A 17,154-nucleotide genomic window follows, 5' to 3' on the forward strand; every position below is an offset into this window, starting at 1 on the left:
TCTCACGTGGCGTCACCGTCAAGTTTGTCCTCAGGGGACGGTCGACAATCGTGCTCGTCGATGGCGTTTCGTGATATTTAGTGATGTATCACGATTTAATATCACCAATGCTGACAAGGGACTGCGTGTATACAGGCGGCGTCATGAACGCAACGCACGTGACTGCATATTGCAATATAGCCGTCCCGTTTATTAGTAAGGATGCGACGGCCGATGACGACAAATATAATTTGTTCACGGCAAATTATGCAAAGAGCTTACTTTTCCTCCTAGACTGCGAATAATCCCACTCAATATATTAAGTTAACTTCATCATAATCATCATCATCATCGCCGTCGTTACCACGGCTACCACCATCATTATCGACATCGTCTCAAGCTATACCACCACCATCATCATCATCATCATCGACGTCGGCGTCGTGGTTGTAGTCATTATTTTCTTGCATATCGGACGTATGTTTCCGGTCATGTGACCGGTGCTGGAAAAACTCATCTTACACCCCCATGTAAGATGAGTCACGCGCAACAACGCGCAACCTCTTATTTCTTTTAATGTATGGTTTATGAAAAGTATATTATGCAATTTCAATAAAGCGGAATCAAAAATATAAGAATACAATACTTTTAATTAAAATTGAAAATACATACTCGTAAAGGCGCGATTTTTAAAGGAAATATTTGACGTCGATAGTGATTTAAAATTACTGCGCTTTATGACGTCAGTACACAACGTAGCACGCGTTTTTTGGTGAAATGTACAAAAGTGCGTTTTCTACGTCAATTTTCAACAAATTCATAATTTTAGGTATGCAAGAAAAAATATCAATCATGTTTTTCCGGTCCGGATCGAAAAATCCGACCCTCGTGCACGCTGCGTGACCGGTAACTCGGCAAGCCTCGTTACCGGCTTACGCGCGTGCCCTCGGGTCGGATTTTTCTATCCTTACCGGAAACACATGATAGATACTTATAATCTTACTTATACTCATCATTCTAACACATTTTCATACTCATCGTATTAACCACCACAACCACCACCATCACCATCATCATCATCGCCGTCGTTACCACGGCTACCACCATCATCATCATCGACGTCGTCGACATCGTCTCAACCACAACCACCATCATCATCATCATCGACATCGTCTCAACCCCAACCACCACCATCAGAATCAGAATCATCATCATAATCATCATCATCATCGACGTCGGCGTCGTGGTTGTAGTCATCATCATCATCATACTTATACTCATCATTTTAACACATTTTCATACTCATCGTATTAACCACCACAACCACCATCATCATCATCATCATCATAGCCGTCGTTACCACGGCTACCGCCATCATCATCATCATCGACGTCGTCGTCATCGTCTCAACCACAACCATCACCAGCATCATCATCATCATCATCGACATCGTCTCAACCACAACCACCACCACCACCACAACCATCAGAATCATCATCATCATCATAATCATCATCATCATCGACGTCGGCGTCGTGGTTGTAGTCATCATCATCATACTTATACTCATAATTCTAACACATTTTCATCCTCATCGTATTAACCACCACCATCATCATCATCATCATCATCGTCGTCGTTACCACCACCGCCATCACCACAATCATTATCATCATCATCATCATCATTCTAACACATCCTCACCCTCATTGTATTAAATACAAATCAAACAATATTTTCAACGTTTAATCATATATTCTTCAGTTATAATCAAATTGTGTGATATGTTAAATAATAGGCAATTATATATTCTATTATTTAGGTTACTAAATCTACTCAATGTTTGGTTATTTCTTTTGTAGTATTTGTTGATACATAATATCATTTTGTAGATTTCATAATAATGTTCAATTTATGTAATCGATAATAAACATAAAAAGTCAACGTGTTATTGGTATACTCCTCTAATACAGAATATAAAATACAGCTGAGCAAGGATGCCATTGTAAATAAAGAAAAAACTAAATATTTCCCATTAATTCATAATCCATAAGCGAAGTAAATACCTAACATTTATCAAATGATATCGCTTTAAACTAGGAAATGAGTTGCTTTATTAAGAGATTCTTATAAAAATGTCGATCAAGTTAAACCGACTATTGCACGTGTTGATTACGGACTGTTGTGTTATAATTAAGAAAGTTTTCATCCCCATCAGATATATTTAATAACGTCTGCCACAACGACATTGCTGTGTCCAGTTAAATCTATTTTAGGCCTAAAAAAAATACATTTGGTTCGGGTCACCCGACCCTACCTACGGAATAGGCGCCGACCCTACCGTTTTTATAGTCAGTTTGAAAAAAAAATGAAAAAAAAAAAAAAATGAAAAAAAAAATGTTTTTTTTTTTGTTTTTGCTTTTCAATATGTAGTTTAAAACCTTAATTGCTTATATAGAAGATTTAACAACATTCTCCAATGATGAAAATGACATTCTTATATAAAGCCAAATAAAAAAGATAAATAAAAAAAAAAAAAAGCCTACCTACCCTACCTATTTTTGAAAAGGATGTAACCCTAACCAAACAATTTTTTAAGGACTCAGGATGCATGCAAATACACAACATAAATCAAATTAATTAAATACACATAGAAAGTGGTTGATAATAATTAGTTCCGGGAAAAGTGACATATATTTCTATAAATAGAATGACACTTCCCACTGTTTTTCATCAAACATGAATTCCCATCATCGATGCGAACTTTTAACTTATTGTTCACATTTTGGTGAATTTGAAATAACTCGTATCGTCAAATCCGAGAACCTCGAATGACGGCGAACTGTTGATATGTTCTACGATGTATTTCATCTCACTGGCAGGTTTCACCTTGCAGGAGTGCATGTCGCATGTAATGGTGTGTGGTATGTTCTTCATCGTCTCTATCAGACTCCGCACCGCCCCCGCTGTCATTTTCACACGCACAAGTTTAATATCGGTGATGGAGGCTGGAGGGAGGAGGTGGAGCTCACCTAGATCTGTATTCAGTATTTCAAGGCGTTGTAACTGAGGGAGACTTGGTAGTGTATCCACAAGTAACTGGACATTCTTAACTTCCCCTAACTCAACACGTTGTAGTTTACTCCACCTTTGATCGTGTTTAAATAATCTGAATATGTACATTTCAACATTCGATGATACACTATATAAGTCACATGTTGTAATATGTGTTGGATCAACCTGCACACGTGTTGTATTGCGTCCCACTATACGCAGATGTTCCAGCCTGTGACACTGGGACAGGTCAAACTGCCCATTACCTTTCCACAGTGTCACTTTTTTGAGGGAGTCGGAGGAGGATGTGATCACCTCCTGCAGCTCTTCCACATTAATTTGATCATTGCATTCATAGATGAATAGTGACTGAATACGTTCCTTGTTTATCATCATCAGCTTTTTTAACACTACGAAATCCGCGTCACTATGAATAAGGAAGTGTGCGAGATAGAGCGGTATGTCACCATAGTTGTTCGCCTTGGCTTCACGGTGTCCTGAGAGAATCAGGTGCCGAAGTAGTTCAGCCTCTTCACTGTCGATTGATGGTCGGTATGGTGGTCTAGAACTATTGATCCATGAAGACATTTGTACACCGAGCTCGGGCTTCATTCCACATATGAAAATAAATGTCTGAGAAACATCTCCCAAGATATTTTCCTTATTATCTTGTTCGTACTTGTTTGATAGCTGACTGTAGTCGTTTTCATTTAAACATAAATGAAGAGCCGCTAAAAACTCTTGAAGTGTTTTATGAAAGAATGAAAAGTGAGATGATCTCTTGATCAAAGAGTTGGATTTCTTCTCAGTGAGTAAGCCTGACTTCAATGCAAATTCAACCTGCTCCCTGCTTAACAAAGCGTTGACTGTTTTGTTGCTGAAGACAACAGACGAATCTCTGCACTCTGAAAACAAAGTTGTGTATGCTAACTTTGCCAGCGCAAGGTAAACCATGGGATTTTGCAAGAAGCATTCGTGTTCCTTTAATACAGATGGCAGTTCAATTTCCGGAATGTTATTCCCGCTTTGCATACATTTTAGTCTACATGATAGCATGTTTATCACGCCAGCATAAATGTCACACTTTGAATCGGTTAACGATTTGCCCTCGAACCAGAGGCACACCAGCTGGGTGATACTGATAGGTGCCGACAATAATCCTTTAAGACCTTTCGCTGACACCATTTTCATGAAAGCCTCTAGTGTCATTTCATCCTTATTTCCCTCATTAAGAATGTTGATGATATTTTCCACGAGTTGCTCTGTGTCTGCTGCTCCTTCTATTTCAAGATATTTGTCGATCTTTGAATCCTGCACTCTAAACTGTGACATTCGCCAGGGACGCGTTGTCGTGAGGAGTGTGGCCTTGTTGGCCGAATTTCTGAAAGGGATGACTTTTTCCTCAGTTTTGCAGGTACAGTTTACGTTTTCCGGATGGGTCCATTCGTCGAGGCCGTCAGCTATGATTAAACATGTTTCACTTTCCAGCACCGTCTGTAATAGCCGGTAACCATCATCGGCATCCTTCTCGTGGTAGATTTTACGTATAAGTTGATCCTTGATCATTTGTGCTAGATCACACGTTTTACCTGAATCTCGTAGGGTGATATGAAACAAAAATGCAAACTCTTTGAAGAATTCTGGGTCGGCAAAGCTTGTTTTAATACCGACGTTTTCCTCCGCTGGTAAATACTGGTGAGTCCAATCCAGGGCACACATTACGGAGAATGTAGATTTGCCATTGCCCGGTTCTCCAACAAGGAAAACATTTCTGAGCAACTGAATTTCTTTTATAAAAACATCTGAAAATTTTGCAATTTTTTGACCGCTTTCTTTGTTGTCAATTTTGCCTATTTTTCGATGATCTTTCTCCACAATTTTTGGTGCCACGTAGAATTTCCTGAGTTTGGCGTTCTTTTCTCCGAGAATGGGAGATATCGGCATGTCGGCCAACGTGGTTCGGTAATGGTTTGCCAAACGTAGTCGTAATCCTGGAGTAAATGTAAAGATATATCATTAAAAACATAAAAATAAGAACATATACGTTTGCATTATCACAAAACACTTGAGAGAGGTGAGAAAACAGGAATTAGTTTTGTGACAAGACGCTCGGTACAAAAGATAAAAATAAGCAATATCACAAGACCCTTGATGCAGACGATAAGTAATATCAACAGACGCTTGTTAAGAAGATTAGAAGCAGAATTATCAAATGACGTCTGTTGCAAAAAATAAGTAGCAGCCTTTAACAAGAGGCCCGGGACCAAAGATAAGAAGCAGCATTTTCACAAGATGCTTGTTACAGAAGATAAGTAGCAGCCTTTACCAAGACATTTGGTCCAGAAGATAAGTAAAAGCATTATTACGAGACGCTTGGTACATAAGATAAGAGGCAGAATTATTACAAGACGCTTGTTACAGAAGATAAGAAGCAGCATTATCACAAGACGCTTGTTGCAGATGATAAGAAGTATAATTATCACAAGACGCTTGTTACAGACAATAAAAAGCAGCATTGTCACAAGACGCTCAGTTCATCAGATAAGAAGTAGCATTATCACAAGACGCTTAGTACAGAAGATAAGTAGCAGCAATATCACAAGACGCTTGTTGCAGAATATACGTAGCAGCATTATCATAAGACGATTAGAAGCAACATTATAAGTATATATCACAAGTTTCCGGTACGGATAGAAAAGTCCGACCCGGGGGCACGCGCGTAAACTGGTAACGAGACTTGCCGAGTCACCGGCCACGCAACGTGCCCGAGGGTCGGATTTTCCTATTCGGACCGGAAAAACATGATTGATATTTTTTTCTTGCACATCTAAAATTATCAAATTGTGGTAAAATTGATATAGAAAACGCACTTATGTACATTTTACGAACCAGCGCGTGCGACATCGTTTACTGACGTCATAAACCGCAATTATTTTAGTTTAGTTTAAACATATTTATTTTACAACGATTGTGAAACAAGTTATTACAACATTATATTAATCACTCTCGTTGGCACGATATTACGCGAGAGTGTGGTCTTGTGTTTTGGAGGAAACCGGAGAACCCGGAGGAAACTCACTTGTCCGGCTTGGTGACCACAAACCAAACTCACATGCGCCCAAGCCGGGAATCGAACCCGGGTCGCTTAGGTGAGAAGCGAGTGCGCTAACCGGACAACCTATTATTTTAAATAACTATTGATGTCAACTAGTTACTCTGAAAATCGCGTTTTTTATAATTATTTATTTCCAATTTTAATCAAAAGTCTTGCATACTTATATTTGATTGCGCTTTACTGAAATGGTTAAATATACTTTTCATAAACCAAACAATAAAAGAAATAAAAAGTGACACGTGGATGCGCGTGACTCATCTAACATAGGAGGTGTAAGACGGGGTTTTCCAGCACTGGTGACATAACCGGAAACACACGTCCGGTATGCAAAAATATCAAAAGACGCTTGGTACAGGTGATAAGAAGCAGAAATATCACAAGACGCTTGGTAAGAAGAAAGGCAGCAATAGTGTAATGGTTGTATAAGTTAAAAGTTGTATGCGTTCTTATAAGTATCTATCATGTGTTTCCGGTACGGATAGAAAAATCCGACCCGAGAGCAGGCGCGTAAGCCGGTAACGAGGCTTTCCGAGTTACCGGTCACGCAGCGTGCACGAGGGTCGGATTTTTCGATCCGGACCGGAAAAACATGATTGATGTTTTTACTTGCATACCTAAAATTATGAATTAGTGGGAAAATTGACGTAGAAAACGTATTTTAGTACATTTCAGCAAAAAGCGCGTGCGACGTCGTGTACTGACTTCATAAAGCGCAGTCATTTTAAATCACTATCGACGTCAAATAGTTCCTTTAAAAATCGCGCTTTTACGATTATTTCTTTTCAATTTTAATTAAAAGTATTATATACTTATATTTATGATTCCGCTTTATTGAAATTGCATACTATACTTTTCATAAACCATACAATAAAAGAATAGAAAAAATGGCGCGTTGTTGCGCGTGACTCATCTTACATGGGGGGTGTTAGATGAGTTTTTCCAGCACCGGTCACATGACCGGAAACACACGTCCGGATAGAAAAAAAACCCGACTCGATGGCACCTGCGTTGCCAGGTAACGAAGCTTGCCGGATTACCGGCTGCGCAGCGTGCCCGAGAGTCGGATTTTTCGATCTGGAACCGAGGAACTGACACATATGATAGACATTTTTCTAGCATACCTTGAATTACAATATTTTGTGAAAAAATACATGGAAAAGCGCATGTTTGTACATTTTACCAAAAAGGGCGTGCGATGATGTTTACTCACGGCATGACGCGCAGTAAGTTTTATTCACGGCATACGTCAAGAAGTTTCTGAGTATCACGTCTTTTAAGGGTTACTTTTTGTTTTGAAGGTATATTTTAGTAAAGTTTATGTTTATCGCACTATTCTATTGAAATCTCATAATTATAGTTACATTAAGTGTAAAATAAAAGAAATAGAAAGTATTACGTCACAGCGCGTGACTCATCTGGCATGACAGGGGTGCCAGATGGAATTTTCTTGCACACCGGACGTGTGTTTCCGGTCATGTGACCAGTGGTGGAAAAAAACCCGTCTTACACACCCCATGTAAGAGGAGTCACGCGCAACAACGCGCCACTTCTTATTTCTTTTCTTGTATGGAATATGAAAAGTAAATGATGCCATTTCAATAAAGCGCAATTAAATATATAAGTATTCGCGCGCTTTGGTGAAATGCACAAAAGTGCGTTTTCTACGTCAATTTTTCCACAAATTGATAATTTAAGATATGCCAAAAAAAAAATAATCATGTGTTTCCGGTCCGGATCGAAAATTCCGACCCTCGGGCACGCTGCGTGTCCGATAACTCGGAAAGCCTCGTTACCGGCTTACGCGCGTGCCCTCGGGTCGGATTTTCTATCCGTACCGGAAACACATGATACTTATATTCCAGCACGGCTGACGTCACCGGAAATGCCTATCCGGTGTGCTAGAAATGCAGAGTTTCAACACTATCTTATCTTTCTCAACGAAAGTTATAACGAAAGTTAGTGGGCGGAAACCATTTTTCTTTCTTAGAAACAGTGACCTACACCCTACTACTCATCACAGCCCCAAGCTAGCTCATTACATAAGCCACCATACACACAGTTTCATCCATATCCATATACGTCAATTTGATCAAAAGCGTCTCTTACCTTCCTTCAATATCTCCCCTTCGTTCTCAGCACTGATCTTGAAATCGTCTGTTTGCAGCTGTCAACAAAACAGATCAAGACATTAAGCATCCAATAATGCAAAGGCTATTTTACAAAATAATATGAACTATAAACTTATATTATAAAGACAAATTTGAACAGAAAACAGTTTTACTACATCAGAAAGTGTATGTACGTTGTCATAAAGGTGACATGTGTAAATAAAACTATTTTTTTACCTCGGGATCTCAACTAAATTACTCGTTCCCACGACTTGCATGTTGTTGCCACGACTTAATAATTTCGAGGCCACCACTTCGTACGTTTAAGACGTGGGAGGGTTCAGACCAGTTGACGATTTGTGTCATGGGTCTGTCAAGGGTCGTGACCCATCGGTACGCAACCTTGGTTTGGCCTCGCTTCTAATAAGGTCAAATAGGGACTCCCACCTCCACTTAAGTCCGTTGGTCTGATTAGATGCAAGGTCAAATAGGGTCCCCGACCATCACTTAATTCCGGTGATCTACTAGTAATTAGGTACATGGTCAATTAGGGATTCCCACCTATACTAAAGTCATGTGATCTAATTAGATACATGGTCAAATAGGGACCCCACCTAAACTTAAGTCCGGTGATCTAATTACGTGCAAGGTCAAATACGGACCCCACCTACACTAAAGTCCGGTGATCTAATCAGGTGCAAGGTCAAATACGGACCCCCACCTACACTAAAGTCCGGTGATCTAATCAGGTGCAAGGTCAAATACGGACCCCTCCTACACTAAAGTCCGGTGATCTAATCAGGTGCAAAGTTAATTACGGACCCCCACCTACACTAAAGTCCGGTGATCTAATCAGGTGCAAAGTTAATTACGGACCCCCACCTACACTAAAGTCCCGTGATCTAATCAGGTGCAAAGTCAATTACGGACCCCCACCTACACTAAAGTCCGGTGATCTAATCAGGTGCAAAGTCAATTACGGACCCCCACCTACACTAAAGTCCGGTGATCTAATCAGGTGCAAAGTCAATTACGGACCCCCACGTACACTAAAGTCCGGTGATCTAATCAGGTGCAAAGTCAATTATGGACCCCCACCTACACTAAAGTCCAGTGATCTAATCAGGTGCAAATTTAATTACGGACCCCAACCTACACTAAAGTCCGGTGATCTAATCAGGTGCAAAGTTAATTACGGACCCCCACCTACACTAAAGTCCGGTGATCTAATCAGGTGCAAAGTCAATTACGGACCCCCACCTACACTAAAGTCCGGTGATCTAATCAGGTGCAAAGTCAATTACGGACCCCCACCTACACTAAAGTCCTGTGATCTAATCAGGTGCAAAGTCAATTACGGACCCTCATCTACACTAAAGTCCCGTGATCTAATCAGGTGCAAGGTCAAATACGGACCCGCACCTACACTAAAGTCAGTTGATCTAAATAAGTGCAAGGTAAAATAAGGACCCGCACCTTCACTAAAGTCCGGTGATCTAATTAGGTGCAATGTCAAATAGGTACGCCCACTTACACTAAAGTCCGTTGATCTAATTAAGTGCAAGGTAAAATAGGGACCCGCACCTACTTCCAGTGTTTACCTGTCGCAATGTCCTGTGAAGGAAAAAATGTTTTCGCTTTGTCTGTAGGTGGATCAAATAGGGCCCTGACCTACACTAAAGTTTGTTGATCTAATTAAGTGGAAGGTCAAATAGGGACCCGCACCTTCACTAAAGTCCAGTGATCTAATTAAGTGGAAGGTCAAATAGGGACCCCCACCTACAGTAAAGTCCGTTAATATTATTAAGTGCAAGGTCGAATAGGGGCCCCACCTACACTTCAGTCCGTTGATCTGATTAGGTGCACAGTCAAATAGGGAACCCCACCTACACTAAAGTCCGGTGACCTAATTAAGTGGAAGGTCAAATAGGGCCCCCACCCATACTAAAGTCCGGTGATCTGATTAAGTGAAAGGTCAAATAGGACCCCCCCCCACCTACACTAAAGTCCGTTGATCTGATTAGGTGCAAGGTCAAGTAGGGTCTAAAGTCCGGTGACGAGGTCAAACCATACTATTCTAAATTGTATTCAATAAACGCATACCTGATCCGCACAAAAGGTAGTCCACTCGATATAATTCCCAATCGCTCCTCTTACACAAGAGTACAGAAATATCTTTGCACGAGTTTATCGAATCTGATATAAAACAAGAGCTGTCACAGAGACAGCGCGCTCGACTATTCCGCCGCTTTTCAGTGTAAGGATTGAAAATTTTTGGCGAAACATGCATGGATCACTGTTAGATTAGATTTCAATGCAATACATGATGTGCGGAGATATTAACATAAATGTGGTTACATGCAAAATTTTAACCAGAATTTTAAGCGTAATAATAAAGGGCCATTATTTGCAAAACACAGTTATCTAACTTGATTATTCAATTAGGTTAGGTGGTTGTCTACCATTGTATAAAGTCTCAATGCAATACATTAAGTAGTTGCTGAGATATTATCCTATGTGTGCTAACAAGACCTTAACCAGAATTTCTATGAAGCATAATAAAGGGGCAAAAATTATATAATGTGAAAGATAGAGTTATCTTACTTGATTAAATAAGAAGGTTAAATGGTTGGGAGCCTGTGTGTAAAGTTTCAATGCAATACATGATGTATTTGCTGAAGCATTGACTTAAAAGTGGTTACATGCAAAACCTTAACCAGAATTTCTATGTTGAATAAAAAGGGGCCATTATTTGAATTTAATGCAAACTAGAGTTATCTTACTTGGTTATTTAAGTAGATTGGATGGTTGAGTACCATTTTATAAAGTCTCAATGCAATTCATCCAGTAGTTGCTGAGATATTAACCTATGTGTGCTTACATGCAAAACCTTAACCAGTATTTCTGAGTCCAATAATTAAGGGCAATTATTTGCATTAAATGCAAACTAGAGTTATCTTATTTCGTAAATTAAGTAGGTTGGATGGTTGAGTACCATTGTATCAAGTCTCAATGCAATACCTCAAGCAGTTGCTAAATATTAACCTATGTGTGCTTGCACGCAAAACCGTAACCAGAATTTCTAAGTCAAATAATAAAGGCCTATTATTGGCATTAAATGCAAACTAGAGTTATCTAACTTCATAAATTAAGTAGGTTGGATGGTTGAGTACCATTGTATCAAGTCTCAATGCAATACCTCAAGCAGTTGCTGAGATATTAACCTATGTGTGCTTGCACGCAAAACCTTAACCAAGGGGTGACGCCGACGCTTGGGTGAGTAGTATAGCTCTCCTTATTCTTCGAATAGTCGAGCTAAAAAGGACACTTGCAATCATACCTTTTTTCAGCTGTTTCACAGCCTCGCACCCTCGAGTCGGTATGATAGTTTCGTTATGTCCTCTAGGATATAAGTTCATACCTGTTGAAGCACTTCTACCGTTTTTGAGCTTAGGGTATGCTAGTTTAATTGTGTCACATAACATAATAAGTCAATTCCGGGTGCACACATGCGCAGAAGTTGGCAGTCAAGTCGTCTGCGAAGTTTCACCATGCATAATAAAATTATTTTTAATACTCATACCTGAACTACACAAAAAATAGTACACACGTTATAATTTAAAAGTACTCTTCCCGCAAATTACTATGTATTTCTACACGTGTCGACGAATTTAATACAAACAAGTAAACGTTAACTTATACCCTTTCTCATACCTGTTCTGTGGCGTGTTGTGCCTTACATCGGTATGCTGGTTCAGCTGTGTCATCTATCGCATACAGTCAAACCTGTTTAATCTGTTCCACGGCATGTCGTATGGGCCGGTATGCTAGTTCAGTTTTGTCATCTATCTTGTAAAGTCATACCTGTTTAAACTATTCCACGGAGTGTGGTGCTATGGGCCGGTATGCTAGTTCAGTTGTGGTTTTTATCATGTACAAGCATACCTATTTAATCTGTTTCATGGGATATTGTGCCTTGAGTCGAAATACTAGTTCAGTTGTGTCATCTATCATGGAAAGCCATACCTTTTTATTCTGTTCCACGGCATGTCGTACCTAGGGCCGGTATGCTAGTTCAGTTGTGTCATCTATCATGGAAAGCCATACCTTTTTATTCTGTTCCACGGCATGTCGTACCTAGGGCCGGTATGCTAGTTCAGTTGTGTCATCTATCATGGAAAGCCATACCTTTTTATTTTGTTTCATGGCATGTCGTACCTAGGGCCGGTATGCTAGTTCAGTTGTGTCATCTATCATGGAAAGCCATACCATTTTATTCTGTTCCACCGCGTGTCGTACCTAGGACCGGTATGCTAGTTCAGTTGTGTCATCTATCATGGAAAGCCATACCTTTTTATTCTGTTCCACGGCGTGTCGTACCTAGGGCCAGTATGCTAGTTCAGTTGTGTCATCTATCTTGTAAAGTCATACCTGTTTAATCTGTTTCGCGGCTTGTTGTGCCTGGGGTCGGTATGCTAGTTCAATTTTGCCATCTCTCTTGTAAAGTCATACCTGTATAATCTGTTTAGTCCGCTATCATGTAAATTTGTACCTTCTTAAGCTGTTCCACAGCGTGTTGTGCCTCTGGTCTGTTTGCAAGTTCAGTCTTATCCTCCAGCAGGGTGCGTAGCTTGAAAACAAAGTCCACTAGTTCTGTGTTCTTGACCCTCTGGTCATGGGAATGGCGTACGCGTCGACCAATGTCCCGAACCTTAAATGTAATGTTTGAAATAAGTTTTGACTAACATAGATTGTAGTTGTGGTGAAGATGGCACAATTGAAATGCATACTATCATGCAATATGTAGTAACTATATATTCACTTTAAGACTTCTTGGTTGTTTGGATTAGAGTAACGAATGTACAAAATAATCAGAGCAACTTCAAGTGAATACTGAAACATTCTACACTTATTATGAACATTCTTAAAAGCTGAACTCTCACAGATTGACTATTTGGGCCACGGTTTTGTCTGGGAAATAGCCAATGTTTGCGTTATTTTCTGGAAACCAGTGATATAAGTCTTATCAGGGCTCATCCTACCAGGCGACTTAGGCGATTAAGTCGCCCTGCCCACGGCGACTTCGCTATTTTCTAAGATCAAAGCGAAGTCAACTTCGCCAACTTTTTCAAAGCTCAAAAAGTCGATATCGCTAAGAACTAACGCTTGTCAAATCAGAGCGACTCCGCCTCCCGCCTGTCAGCTCGATTGACAAACAGCCAATCGTGTTAAACCTAGTAAATATGTTCCATTGACTTCGGCCAATGAGAACGCTTGTTTTATTCAATCGAGGCACACGTTTGCACTATTGACTTTGTGTACATGCGCTTACGTCATCGATGTAATAAAATTGTAAGGGATTAATATTTACACTTGCCGATGTTTGTATAAGTGCCAATTAGGATTTATACTTTATAACAAAAGCGGTTTAAATGATGTGCACTGATGACAAATGAACTTAATTGGGTGTGATTACCGCGAAGTTAGCGAGAAGGGCAAGTGCGAATCACAGTTCCAGGTTTGTTTTTTATTTCAGAAATGCTTCCATTATTAGTTTTTCTTCAAACGGTTCACATCAATATTCTGTATATATGAGATATTTTGCATTCCGTTTAATAGTAATCATGCTTTCTACGTGGCTTCTGCGGGATTCCCCAGGCCTGAAACGTAAAGCTGACGATGTTGATAGTGATGGCATGATCGACAGTTCAAATAAGAAATCATTCAAAAAGTCAAATTATCAAAATAATTTCAGTTGGTACAAACAAGATGCAGATAAAAAATGGCACTGCGAAGTTTGTATGGGTGCTAAGTTGGACAACGCCTACGCCCGTGGACATGACCAACCAGCAAAAACAACCAATCATCAGAGACATGGCTTGTGTAAGTATTTATTAAAACAACAGATGCATTGCTTAGTCCGCATATAAATCAATTCAAAGTGGTATTCATTTTAAGGTGTCTGGTTTTATATATTTTTAAACATGTTGTAATACATGCCCAAAATATTTTGACAGCTGAAAATGATGAGATACTGTGAAATATTTTTGAAGAAATATTTTGTGTATTTTCAGCAATTCAGCACAAGGCCGCCTTGGAGTTCTGTGTTCCCAGGAACCCATGAAGAAAATCATACTGGCCAAACTGTCCAAGGATGACGAGCTAGCGGTCAAGCTCCTTAAGACTGCCTACCACCTCGCCAATCGGGAGCTCCTCAAGGAGGAATTTCAGTACCACCTCCAGCTTGCCGGGGCCATAGGTGCTGATCTCAGCCATCTCATGAATGGGCCCTCACCCTCTTACACATCAAACAAGAGTGTAACTGAGTTACAAGATGCCATCAGTGATATCATACTTGAGGACAAAATTAAGTGCATTAAGAACTCTGGAGTATTTTCAATGGTGCTTGATGAAAGTACTGACAATAGCAATCGAAAGAGACTGATTGTGTATGCACAGTCTATCAGTGATAACGGATTAGATTATACTTTCATTGCAAACAAGCAAATTTCATCTGGCAGTGCGAATGCAATTAACATTGTTAAATTGGTTGTTGAAGAACTCTGTTCCAAAGGCATCGACATCAAGAACATGGTTGGAATTAGCACTGATGGTGCAAGTGTGATGATGGGGGAAAAAGGGTGGTGTCGTTAAACTTCTGAGAGACTATTCACCAGTCCTTGTAGGTGTCCACTGTGCTGCCCATAGAGTTGCTCTCGCTACCAGTCAGACTGCGAAACTCATCCCAGAGATGAATGACTTCTCAAGGACGGTCACCAAAGTCTTCAGGTACTTTCACAACTCTGCCCTGCGCTCGAACCGTCTCCGAGACATACGACAGTACTGAACCTCCCCCAGTTGAAGTTTGCTGAAGTCCACTCGGTTCGCTGGCTGAGTCTTGAGGCAGCTGTGAGGGCAATCTACAGGACCTACCCTGCTCTAGTCATGTGCCTAGAGGCTGATGCCACTACAGAACCTGCAGCGAAAGGCCTTCTTCATGAGGTGTCTCAGTTCAGATTCATCGCACTTACTCATCTACTAATGGATGTCCTTCCATTCCTAACCTGACTGTCATTGAAATTTCAATCAAAGTCCCTAGACTTCGGCACTTTGAACACTGAAGTCTGCTGACAAATGATCTGATCTGGGGTTTTTTCATATTTTTTTGTTCGAAAATTGATGTTTTATGGCTAAAAATGTTCGTAACGCTTTTAGAAAAAATGAGGTTTTTTGCTGTTTTTTTAGTGAGTTATCTTATATGACTAGTAAATGTATTGATGCCCAAATAAGCTGATTCTGGGACAAAAAAATAAATAAAAGTCAAAACTGTCAATCTGTGAGAGTGCAGCTTTAAAAAGTCATCGAAATCGCATAATATGATTATAGTATGATTAATATGTTTACCTCTGTTAACAAATTTGCCTGTGTTGCAATGTTAAATGACAGCTTGTTCTGGAAATCCTTGCAATTCATCATGACGCTGATCACACCATTAAAGTCACTGTCTTTGATGGAGGACACGGTCTTGTAGCCATCAGGAGGAAGAAAACACTTGGCTATCTCCCAGGGAATGGTGCTCCATTTGTCTGCGTTCGTGTTCTTCCATGATGGTCCCAAAAACATGTGATGTTGAACTATTTCATCACGGACGCCTTCACAAATCCCATTTGGACAAGGAACATACTGTTTTGAAGGGCCGTTATGAAATTTGCAGTTTTTTTTACTTGTGCATATCTTAGGAGTGGAGCACTTCAACACGTTCTCTGTGAAACATTGTACACATGTTGTCCTGCCTGGAAGACCCTTGGATGTTCTAACGTTGTTATAGATGTCCTGGTGAACGCATGTCAGCACCTCCTCCACAAAAATTTGTAAACCCTCCTTGGTGATGTTGAGGGCGAGGGCGGCCTTTACCCAGTTCTGGGCCTCCTTTTCCCTCAACGAATCCCGATAAGAGGCCATTGTTTTGCCATTACACTGTATTCAATACCTGGTAAAAGAAACAAGTCACTGAGTATTAGGTACATTACAATAGTCCCCTTCAGATTCTTATACAATTTGATATTACTAGCATAAATAAGAGCTGGACTCTCACAAATTTACTGTTTTGGCAACTTATTCATTATTGTCTTTGAATGAGCCAATTTATTGCGTAAATATCTGCAAACAAGCGATATAAGACTGCTGACAAAAGATCAGATCGCAGACATTCATATTTCCGTTGAAAATTGAGGTTTGATGACTAAGAGTTAAACGGTTTAAAAAAACCCGCATAAAACATCATTTTAACTAAACAATGGAAATCTGCGATCTGATTTTGTCAGCAGTCTTATATCACTGGTTTGGTCCGTGTATATACTGTTTGTTCGCTTTTTTACAATTGAAAGTAAAAAACGAAAAAGGAGTATTCAAATCCTTTTTCGTTTTTCTAATGATTGAAGAGAAAACCAAAATTGATAGGTTTTTCCTTTTCCGTTTTTTTAATTATAATCACGGAATACAAAACAAGGAAACTATTTATTTATACAGTTTTCTGGTTTTTCGTTTTACAAAGTGTAAAACGAAAAACGAAAATTGAAAAACAAGCTATCCTTAATATACCGTTTTTTCGTATTTCGTTTTTTTTATGATTGAAAGTAAAAAAAGAAAAAGGAACATTCAAATCATTTTCGTTTTTCTAATGACTGAATAGAAAACCAAAATTCATAGGCTTTTTCTTTTCATTAATTCAATTTGACTAACGGAAATCAAGACAAGAAATTGATTCAGTAATTCCGTTTTTCGATTTTTGTTTTACAAAGCACAAAACGAAAAACGAGTGGCACTGCAATTTCCTGTTTCACACGAACTTGATGACGTCACCATATATGTTAACGCCTCCTAAAAGACATAAGGGGG

General features: G+C 39.7%; 1 protein-coding gene across 2 annotated transcripts in view; it reads right to left on the reverse strand.

Moving 5' to 3' along the window:
* Nucleotides 1-1,711: 1,711 nt before the first annotated feature.
* The window catches only part of LOC128203558 (uncharacterized), a 31,695-nt gene continuing 16,252 nt past the window's right edge, over nt 1,712-17,154 (reverse strand). For both annotated transcript variants that reach the window (XM_052905018.1, XM_052905019.1), the window contains exons 2-5: nt 15,661-16,246; nt 12,809-12,967; nt 8,255-8,312; nt 1,712-5,024 (exon numbers count right to left, since the gene is read on the reverse strand). In XM_052905018.1, the coding sequence (XP_052760978.1) occupies nt 2,758-5,024; nt 8,255-8,312; nt 12,809-12,967; nt 15,661-16,218 (3,042 nt within the window). In that variant the 5' untranslated portion in view covers nt 16,219-16,246 and the 3' untranslated portion in view covers nt 1,712-2,757. The remainder of the gene's footprint in view (nt 5,025-8,254; nt 8,313-12,808; nt 12,968-15,660; nt 16,247-17,154) is intronic.

This window comes from Mya arenaria, chromosome 9, assembly GCF_026914265.1.
Source record: "Mya arenaria isolate MELC-2E11 chromosome 9, ASM2691426v1".
Classification (NCBI taxonomy): Eukaryota; Metazoa; Mollusca; class Bivalvia; order Myida; family Myidae; genus Mya; species Mya arenaria.